At 48.5% G+C, this 10,739-nt stretch overlaps 2 protein-coding genes across 4 annotated transcripts; both read left to right on the top strand.

Moving 5' to 3' along the window:
• Positions 1-5,199: 5,199 nt before the first annotated feature.
• Positions 5,200-9,628, top strand: LOC125530026 (APO protein 1, chloroplastic). Of its 3 annotated transcripts, XR_007292813.1 has the most exons (6): positions 5,201-5,640; positions 5,773-5,828; positions 5,920-5,961; positions 7,488-7,849; positions 7,998-9,048; positions 9,136-9,628. XR_007292813.1 is itself a non-coding variant. In XM_048694432.1 (5 exons), exons 1-5 carry the CDS (start codon positions 5,619-5,621, stop codon positions 8,830-8,832), a joined length of 1,317 nt encoding a protein of 438 aa, XP_048550389.1. In that variant the 5' UTR covers positions 5,200-5,618; the 3' UTR covers positions 8,833-9,628. The 3 variants fall into 3 exon arrangements, 1 of the variants encoding a protein (XP_048550389.1); XM_048694432.1 differs by having other exon boundaries at positions 5,200-5,640; positions 7,998-9,628; XR_007292814.1 differs by lacking the exon at positions 5,920-5,961 and having other exon boundaries at positions 5,202-5,640.
• Positions 9,629-9,783: 155 nt separating this feature from the next.
• Positions 9,784-10,686, top strand: LOC125530027 (heavy metal-associated isoprenylated plant protein 33-like; the record flags this gene model as incomplete). The annotated part of the gene is given in 2 exon segments (XM_048694433.1): positions 9,784-10,299; positions 10,419-10,686. Coding segments are annotated over 2 exon segments (292 nt in total), but the record flags the coding sequence as incomplete, so codon positions are not given.
• Positions 10,687-10,739: the final 53 nt, after the last annotated feature.

Below are 10,739 nucleotides of genomic sequence, written 5' to 3'. Positions count from 1 at the left end.
TCACTCCATTGAATACTTGACTATGGCTTGCCTAGTGTAGTCTACCTTTCGCTGCATGGTAATAGGTTTATTTCTATCGTTTGTCTTCGAAACTTCCATGTTTTGAAGACTTTCATAAAAATCGCCTATTCACCCCCCTCTAGTCAATCACTAGCACTTTCAGGGCCAAGAAGTTGAAGGACAAGATGAAGACTCTTTTATGCATGCAAGCAAAGGGGCAGTACAGTATTCACGTGGCATCCAAGGAGAGTTGCCGCCGCGACAAGAAGGTTATGAGGCTCTTTGGAGAGGACGTCTCTGGCGGTTCTGAGGATGCCATCACGCCAGAGGCTGCATGGATGGCGAAGCAAGGCTTCAAATAGACTAGTTCTAAGGAGGACATCGAGGAGACCGTCCCCGCCACCGAGTCTGACAAGGAGCACGAGGAGCATTGGGATGATTTCTCTGCCTGAGCCACCCCTTGTGTGTAGGTGTCCTCTCTGCCTTTTTGGCGTCTCGATGCCAAAGGGGAGAGAGTGTAGGGATTTGCGTGCTTGTGAGTCGTGTCGTGTTTGGAGTCGTGTCGTGTTTGGTGTTTGCTTTGTCATTTGGACCTCATTTGCTTTGGTTTAGTTTGCGCCTTTGAGACTTATCCTTCATATGGTGTAAGACATATGCACTCTATTCTATCTTAGTGAGCTTATGATTGTGCTACTTGTTATGCTCGTATTTGCTATCTTGTCTAGTGTTAGCCTTACTTTTGCAAGATATGCCTTGTCTCTATAATATAGGGGGGCTTTGATCTTAGTATGTGTGCCGTGCAGTCCAAAGCACCCATCTAGTTGGCACACATCTAGGGGGAGCCCGTTTATATTCTAGAGAAGAGGGGTTTGCGTTTGCTTAACATTATTGCCTTTGTGCAAATCCCGTATTGTCATCAATCCAGCAAAAGGGGGAGATTGTAAGGGCATATTTATCCCTAAGGTGTTTTGGTGATTGATGACAATACTTTTGCGGACTAATCGTGTGCCGTGAGTTTCCCAGACATTTCATCGCTAGGCACAAGACGGTTTGGTGCCCCTCGAAGACTATTGAAGACGACATTTTTTCTACATTTCTTTTAGGTGGATTTGAGTCGTAAGAAAGCCGTACTATTAAGAGGGTGTCCGTGTCGGAAAGGTCTGGGTGGAATCATCACGTACACGTTTTCTTCCTTGTCCCCTCCTTTCCCCTGCACTTTGGAGCATCCTCCGTTTATTCTCTTCACCTTGTCCTGGCTGCTGTTGATGGGCTGCGGTAGTACTGCTCCTTCTTGAGCGGTAGTACCGCAGGCACCCGCGGTAGTACCATACTTCAGCGCGGTAGTACCGCAGGTGCCCACGGTAGTACCGCTCCTCTGGAGCCGTAGTACCGTGGCCCCTAGGCCAAGTACCGCTCCTTCGCGGTAGTAGGGGCGGATGTAATTTTTTACATCCGCGCCACCGTGGTAGTACCGCATCCCTTGCGCGGTAGTACCGTGCGCGGCCTGGCTCTACTGCCAGGCGGTAGTACCGCTCCTCTGCGGTAGTACTGTATCGGATTTTTGCTTTGTCCGTGTTCCAACGGAAGTAGGCACGGATGTATGTTTATCCGCGCTCTTCCCAGGCTAGGGGTTTCCTGCCTTGCGAGAGTACCGCAAGGGGGAGCGGTAGTACCGCGCCTGCGGCAGTACCGTCCTTAGCCCTTGTGCTTCAGGTCTGCCCTAGCTACTGCTGCTGCGGTCAGGAGCGGAAGTACCGCATGGCCTTGCGGTAGTACCGCTGGTCGCGGGCTGGTAGGTGGATAACGGTTGAATTTTCGTCCTAAGCTATAAAAGGGGTGTCTTCTTCTTCTAGTTGACTACCTCTTCCAACCCTAAGCTCCATTGTTGCTCCAAGCTCCATTTTCGCCCAATCTCACTCCCTAGCCAATCAAACTTGTTGATTCGCTCGGGAGTGGTTGAGAAGGCCCTGATCTACACTTCCACCAAGAGAAATTTGATTCCCCCCACTAATCCCTTGCGGATCTTGTTACTCTTTGGTGTCTGAGCACCCTAGACGATTGAGGTCACCGCGGAGCCATAGTCCATTGTGGTGAAGCTTCGTGGTGTCGTTGGGAGCCTCCAATTGAGTTGTGGAGTTTGCCCCAACCTTGTTTGTAAAGGTTCGGTCGCCGCCTCCAAGGGCACCAATAGTGGAATCACGGAATCTCGCATTGTGTGAGGGTGTGAGGAGAATAGGGTGGCCCTAGTGGCTTCTTGGGGAGCATTGTGCCTCCACCCCGCTCCAACGGAGACGTACTTCCCCTCAAAGGGAAGGAACTTCGGTAACACATCCTTGTCTCCACCGGCCCCACTCTTGGTTATCTCATGCCTTTATTTGTGCAAGCTTATTTGTGATATATCTCTTGCTTGCTTGTGTACTTATGTTTGTTGCATCATATAGGTTGCTCACTTAGTTGCATATCTAGACAACCTACTTTGATGCAAAGTTTAAATTGTTAAAGAAAAGCTAAAAATTGTTAGTTGCCTATTCACCCCCCCCCCTCTAGTCAACTATATCGATCCTTTCAAACAACGGGGGGAGAACACGAGCTCAAAGGATAAGGTTCATTGGGGAAGAAGACCCCCTTTTATAGGAGGGGAAAATCCAACCGTTATGTGCTCAGCCCGCACACGAGCGGTACTAAAAGAGGCAGAACACGGGACCAAAGGAGGCAGGGCAGAGCAGAGTACGATGGCAGTAATGCAGTAGCGGTACTACCGCCCGACCGGAGTGGTACTACCGCTTAGGCGGAACTACCGTGCCTTACTGCCGTGCAACTACTGCTAAACCCGACATGAAAAGAGAAGGACCCAAAATCGAGGCGGTAGAAGAGCGGCACTGCAGTGGTACTACGGCTGAGAGCTCCAAGCGGTACTACCGCTGGGACCAGACAAAAGCCACTCTCAAGAAGACAATAACTGCCATAACTTCTGCATATGAGCTCCGAATTGAGCAAACTCAAGCTTGTTGGAAACAAGACGACGAGTAGCATCAAAACAGCGACTGGTTATAGTAAGAAGAGGCAGGGGAGGTATGCCTAACAAAAAGAGGAGTGAAACCTCCAACCGAGAAGAACCGGCAAAACCCCCAACATCGAAAACATCATAGAAGATGCATGTGAACTCCGTTTTCGATGAACTCGAGCTTGTCATCAAGATGACCATAAGCTCTAAGACTCACAAAGAGAACCAAACAAGAACCAAGAAAGATGATGCAAGGATGCAATGGTTTGAGCTCTCAACGAACGATACGATCAAGCTACTCATCGAGAGCCCCCATTGATAGTACGGCAATCGATCCTATAACCCGGTCTCCCAACTACCATCATGAGACTGGTAAAATAGAAAACCTATCAAGGGCAAACCTTTGCCTTGCACATGGTCCACTTGAGCTAGATGATGACGATCTTGACTTCCTCAAGTTGGACCACCTTTCTTGATTGTGTTGGCTCGATGAAGACTAGTTGATTGCTCCCCCATACTCCATTATGGGTGAGCCACTCTTCCGCACATCTTCACATGTCCATTGTCACCATAATGGACGACAAGCTTCAAGCATTTGATCTCTTCATGATGCTCCACTTGAACTTGCACACCGCAACCTAACCCCACAAAGAACTCTCACGAAGACCATGGGTTAGTACACAAAGTGAAATTGACAATGCTTACCATACCATGGGATCACTTGATCCCTCTCGATACATCTTCTGCGCTTTGTGAGTTGATCAACTTGATTCATTCTTGACTTAATCTTGATCAACCTTGAATCTTTTCAATTCTCTTCATTTGGATGATGTCTCGAAGGTAGACATGAATGATTACACAATCTTCTTCTTCAAGACATGCTTGCAATAAGTTCGACACCCACATGATCAATCTTTGGATAATTCCTTGAATGGCACCTTGGTCGACACAAACTCTCCTTGAAACCAACACGTGTACTCCAAGAAAAGCATATGGACAAAACCTTTAAATATAACTCAAGGCAACCATTAGTCCATAGAGATTGTCATCAATTGCCAAAACCAAACATGAAGGCACCGCATGTTCTTTCAGCGGCGTTTGTGCTCTGAAGGTTACCTCTTCCTGGGGACCTCCAAGGGTAACTTTTAGTGGCTTGGGAGCATGCCAAGTGGTGCGTCCTGCCGCCACCACATGTGGCGTGCTGGGCGCTCCCTCTAGATTTTTTTTAATTTTTCAATACGCATTTCCGGGTTTAAGATAGGTTTTTTCTAGGCTTTCTAGGCTATTTGGGATTTCACCTGATTTTTCCTGAGGGTTTGGAAAAAACAACTACGTGAACTTTTTTTGCATGGGAAAAAATATGCCTTCACGAGAAACACAAATTTGCTTCTCGTGAAAGCACGGAGTTATGCTTCTCGGAAAAGGAAAAAAATTATACTTCCACGAGAAGCATAGATTTGCTTCCGCGAGAAGCATAATTGTGCTTCTCAAAAAGAGAAAAATATGTGCTTTTGCGAGAAGCACAAATTTACTTCTCGTGGAGTCACAGATTTATTTCCATGAGAAGCGTAACTGTACCTCTTGGAAAGGGAAAATATATTGTCCATGAGAAGCACAAATTTGCTTCTAGTGAAGACATAGATCTATATTTCTGAAAAACAAAACAAGCTGTGCTTCTCAATTTTTTTTTTGAAAAACCGCAACCGTGCTTCTGCCTTTGTTTTTCTTTTCGTTTTTTCATTATTCATTCTTTTGCTTTTTGTTTTTTATCGGATTTTTTGGTATTTATTTTTTTCATTTATAAAAAAGTTAGTTAAAACTTATTAACATGTGATCCAATTTAAAAAATCTTGACGCGGGTCCAATGGTAAAAACGGTTCGGGAGTTGGACGCACAGTTCAAGAATTCTTTTAATAAATAAATCTAAAAGAAAGAGAAACTTCCAAATTAACATTACGATAAGCGACGTACATGTAATGCGTCACTTGTGAGCGTCTGGAGAGTGATCTTTACCAGTAATAACCCTTAACAAGTGATCTCGGGCAAATAGAAATTCCCTTTCTTTAACCGAGTGGAACAGCCATCCATGCTCTTTCTTTAACCGAGTGTTCCGGCCCAATACATTACAGCCCATTTCCCCAAGGTGAGCCTGTGTATCAGGCAGACCTACGGGCTATGTGTGAATAAGAAACGGAGATATTTTCACTCTTGCTGTTCTTATCTCTCTCCGCCACTCGTGCAACGCTCGTCGCCGCCCGTGAGCTCCGGCCGTTGGTGCCTAAGCAGAGCTCCACCCTCCCTCCTCCGGCGTCCTCTTCTCCAGTGTAGCCTCCGTGCCCGCGACCTACCCGATAGTTTCTCCGCTGGGCTCGGCAGTAGCGCTCCCTGCGTACTGGCGCGCGCGAGGAGACGGCGGCTCGGTCTCTCCCTGGGCACTTCCGCCCCGGCCCTTCTCTTCCTCCTTTGCCGGCGCCGCCGCCGCCCTTCCTCCGCCACCGGCATCGTCTGCTCCTCCTCCGTCTCCTGGCAACCGAAGCAGCAACTGAACCCACATTAAGTTGCCTTCCGTATCTGCTGAATTTACAGCGCCTTTTTGGGGGGCTGGGTTTGTGGCATGGAGATACTTAACTGTAAGGGTAGGTTCTCACTGTCAAGCAATCCTCATTGCCTTCCACAGTTCCATTGCCTTTTCAGTATCCTAATTCTTACATTATTATCAGAATTGTGTATGATTGCGTCTAAAGTTTACCTTTGAATCTTCAATTCAGGCGTTCGTTTTAGCTTGACAGGCATCAATGGAACCAGGGCCAACCAGTTAGTAAAGGTATCGATTCCTTGCTCTCGCTATACAACCAGTTCCCAGTCAATCACAGGACAGCCAAAGAGGCTTGAATGGATTCTTATGTCATCTGTAGGTTAGCCAATCGAGTATACAAATTGCCCTCCAACCATTCAAGGTAGTCAAAATGGAAGTCTATGATGCTGTGTTGCTCGCATGAATGGTTATCATAAGAAGTGTGGTGCTTTTTTTTTAGAAAAAGAGGAGGACCCCCGGCCTCTGCATCTGGGCGATGCATAGGGCCACTTTATTAATTATTTTCACAAGACCTTACAAAGTCATACAACAGTAAGACTAAAGCCACCATCTAAGCAACAATTGTCGCTACTCCTATCCAATTGATGAAGGGGCGCTGATAGTCTGGGCCTAATACCAAACAGACATCGCAGCCAAACCTAAACATCTAAGACCTGAGGTCCCAACCAGGGCGCCTGCCGGGTATGGGGCACCTACCAGTCCGGCGCACCCCTCAACCAGGACGTCTTCCGGGTATGAGGCCGCCGCAGCCACCTGCCACCAATCCATCTTCAGAGCTGTACTGTTGCATGTACCGTGCCAGGTCTCTCTGCCATCGACGCCACCACGACGCCAGACAGCGTCGTCCTCCTGCGCGAGTCCATCCTCGCACGTCGAACTCCGAATCTGCACCGTGCCACGACGTCGAGATCCGTCGCCATCAATGTGTAGGATGAAGCACCGCTCCACCAAAGATGTCGTCCGTTGGTCCCGCGAAGCCGAGTGCACCTCCAAGAATGCCGCCCCCAAGGGGGTAACGACACATGCTTGCCGCCGACATCCGATCAGTTGATCTAGGGTTTCCCCCGGAGGTATTGAGTGGAGTTGGGAGTTTCACCTTGATGATGCCTTCATGAAGGAAACGATGATAGGGGCATCGTCATCATCGGCTCCGGCCATCAACCGAAAACCAGGTTTTCACCCGGATCCGTCCCAAGAAATCCACCCGACAACCTGTGCACCGTCTCGACCCCCTTCAAAGCCCCAGATCCAGCCGCCTAGATCCGGTGACCAACCGCAACAACAGTGCCACCGTAGGAGCCTTAGCGCACCGGCCACTGCCTGAGTGTGCCACCACTGGAGCCTAGGAGGAGGGCTCCCACCCCGCCTCGCCAAGCCCCGAGAGCCGCCGAGATGGATCCCGCGCGCTCGTAAGAAGTGTGGTGCTATTCCATAGCAGAACTTTTTCAGCACCTGTGCCGCACTTTAACTCCCATGCCTTTGTCTAGCTTATTGATTGACAAATTGCTGTGACATTAAAGACCAATACAAGTATATCATCTCTATACACCCAGCTGGGAACAAAAATTATTCAGATTCATAGGGCCTATCAATTTTCAGTTAGTGGATATCTTATGCAGCTAGGCCTGCTGCAGTGCCATTTTACATTGAATTTTGCTTTACGAGATTCCCTTCCAGTCTGCACCATTATCTTTGTGATTACATTCTGGCAGATAACTACCATTAACGGCCCGTTGGTCCGTTTTGCTGTCGTTTTGGTTTCGGTAGAATGCTCGAAACGAATTTGTGATGGAGTGCTGCCGCAGTCGAAGAGTTTTACGCTCACTGTCTGTTTGCAAGCACTGTGATCGGTTTATACTTATCCCTTTTGTTTACAACTTGTCACAGATAGGATCCCAACCTCAACGAGTTGGCCGGGCAAGGTCAGTAACATGCTGTGAGTACTCTCCTGATCCTGCTAGCAAGAGGCATGAGAGGTATCAGCAACAACCACAAAATGTTGATCTCCCAGAATTACACCCGAAGAACAAAAAGAAGCCATTTCCTGTCCCAATTAAAAAGATGCTGCAAGCTTCCCGCAAAGATAAGAGGCTTGCACAGATGAGGATAGAGAAGCCTCTTGAGCCCCCAAAGAACGGCTTGCTTTTACCAGAGCTTGTCCCTGTTGCCTACGAAGTCCTTGAGAACTGGAAAGTGCTCATCAGAGGCATCTCTCAACTTCTGAATGTTGTTACAGTTTATGGTTGCAGGTAAGCACTAAATTCTGATCTGTGTCATAAGCTGTTTATACATGCATTAATGTTTCATGACCCTTGTATAGGAACGTCGTTCACTATCCTGTGACATGATTCGGCGAGTAGTATCTTGTATATTAATATCCGTCTTGTGATTTTGTAGAAAATGCCCTCAAGTCCATGTTGGCCCAGTTGGCCACCAGATACAAGATTGCTATGGTTCAGGAAGCCAGCGACGAAATAGTCACCACTCTTGGGTCAGAGGATCCATCAACGATGTGCTCATCCCGATCGAATCTTACCATCTTTTTGACCCATTTGGGCGGAGGGTCAAGCATGACACCAGGTTTGACTTCGACAGGATTCCAGCAATTGTTGAGCTATGCATTCAGGCTGGTGTCGACCTACCACAATATCCCACAAGGAGACGGACTGCTCCTGTGCGGATGATTGGCAAGAAGGTTATTGACCGTGGCGGAGTTGTCGATGAGCCTAAGCCACACCGATTGGAGGACTGTATATCTCTTCTTGCTGAGCTTGACACATTTAGCAACCAACAGGGACAGTCACCCGCGCCGGCCAATGTGAAAGAGCATGCAGAGAGGACACTGAAAGCATACTGTGATGTCCGGCGGGGTGTTACGCAGCTGATGAGCAAGTATACGGTAAAAGCATGCGGGTACTGCTCTGAGGTCCACGTTGGTCCATGGGGACACAATGTGAAGCTCTGTGGGGCTTTCAAGCACCAATGGCGAGACGGCAAGCACGGGTGGCAGGATGCTGTTGTGGATGAGGTCATACCACCGAACTATGTGTGGCATGTCCCTGACCCCACTGGCCCTCCTCTCAGATCCTCTCTAAGGAGTTTCTATGGCAAAGCTCCGGCCGTGGTCGAGCTATGTGTGCAGGCGGGAGCTGAAATACCTGCAGAGTACCGGCCAATGATGAGGACTGATATCATCATCCCAGACCCCGATGAAGCTTGGATGGCTGCATGAAAACAATATTCTACCCCTGCACTTCTGAAGATGCCCGGAGTCCAAATTCCAGCCGAAGGTGCTTGTTACCCGGATGCCCCATGGTTGGGCCCTGTCATATTGCCTGAGGCAGCAGCAAATGCATAGGTTGTATTATAATACTAATACTATGCTGAACCATGACCAGACATACTCTCAAAATTGATTCATAGATCCGCTAAAAGTATTCATCAAAAGGTGATCCCCGAATATCCTGCCTTCGCTCGCCTGTCTTCCTAGTGATACTATGCATCTTCAGACCATTTGATCGCTGCTTTGCTGCAGATGCACAACTTGAAGAAAGGAAGTGGAAAAGGATGTCCTCTGCTATGGTGTATATAACCTTGTTTAATGGTGTGAGATGCCTTATGCTTCCCTATGCTAGACTGTGAGGCACTTACGATGGCTCGATACAGATGGCTTCCCCCTTTCCTCTGCTGGTACCAAGCTTAATGGCGAGCTGATTCTTGGGATTAAACTAATCACTGAGATTTGTTCGGGTATTTGTGCGTCTGGCTGTGATTAATCATGGACTAAAAGCTGTGCAACTTGTACCTGCCCCCAGAATCCCAGATCATCGCTCCCGGTGCGGCTACATGTATGCCATCAGATTTATCGGTATAATGTACTCTCTCCTCTACTCTTTTGTGCTGTATACTCTGTAACATGGGTGCAAAAGCTGTATCAAATGGATGGTTACAGAGCCATGAAGTGGACTTAGTATATTTGTTTCTAAAGGATGTATGACAGGCAATTCAGCCAGCCTGATCAATGCTTCCATGCTCTTCTCAGCAGTGAACTGCAGATATCATAAACCATTTGCAGTTACAACTTTGCATAAACCATGTCCCAGCAAGTCAACAACATAATCTCAAATTAAGGGCCCCGAGCTCGCACAATTTTTTATCTTTTTTGAATATAGCATATATGCACTAGGAGAAGAACCTTCAGTTGAAGTAATATTATAGTACTAGCTAAAGATGTGGTCATCACATATATTATTACAGTAGCCAGTGAAGATGCCACAGCATAATGTCTCTGCCCTGCTCTGGTGCTGGCGCAAGAACAGAGAAAACATGGTGAGCGGCTGCCATGCAACTGAAAGTACACAATTGTTTTTAACTGCAAGTACACATCATTGAGTTGTCCCCGGTATATACCCTCTCCTCCCTTATGCTAGGATGATTAAAATACACTAGTAAATACAGCTAGGAATCAACAGACGGACCGTGCACGTATGGCCGGGTATCTAAACGGCTCCAGTTGCAAGAGCTCTCTGCACTGCACATGTGTGTTCGGTGTTCGTTCACTGGTGTATAAATACAGGGCGGCAACGGTCTAGCCAACCCACCTCATCACTCACTCACTCAGCTCCAGAGCGATCGGTCGCCTCTCTTGAGCTCCCGCGCCGTAGTCATCATCGCCATGGCTAAGGAAGAAGAGCTCAAGGTATGCATAGCATTCAGTCAGAGACTCAGAGCTCAGTTGTCCGTTGATGTGTCTTCCATGGTGCTTGATTGTGGATGGGCAACCTCTGACCTGGTTTTTGTTGGTGGTGGTGTGTGCAGAGAGTTGATTTGAAGGTGAACGTGAGCTGCTGCGACGGCTGCAGGAGGAAGGTGATGAAGGCCATGAACCTCAAGGGCGTGCTGAGGACGGAGATCCACCCGTCGCTCGACCGGGTCACCGTCGTCGGCAACGTCGACACCAAGGTGCTCGTCAAGAAGCTCGCCAAGGTCGGCAAGATCGCCGAGGTGGTGGAGGCGGCGGTGCCCGAGCAGCAGAAGAAGCGCGAGGGCGATGGTGGGAAGGACCGCGACGGTGGCGACTGGACGGGGGCGGCGCCGGGGGGGGGGGGGGGGGAGGGGAAGGCACAGGAGGGCGGCACG

Source organism: Triticum urartu, unplaced genomic scaffold (assembly GCF_003073215.2).
Source record: "Triticum urartu cultivar G1812 unplaced genomic scaffold, Tu2.1 TuUngrouped_contig_6015, whole genome shotgun sequence".
Lineage (NCBI taxonomy): Eukaryota > Viridiplantae > Streptophyta > Magnoliopsida > Poales > Poaceae > Triticum > Triticum urartu.
This window is presented reverse-complemented; position numbering and strand designations above follow the sequence as displayed.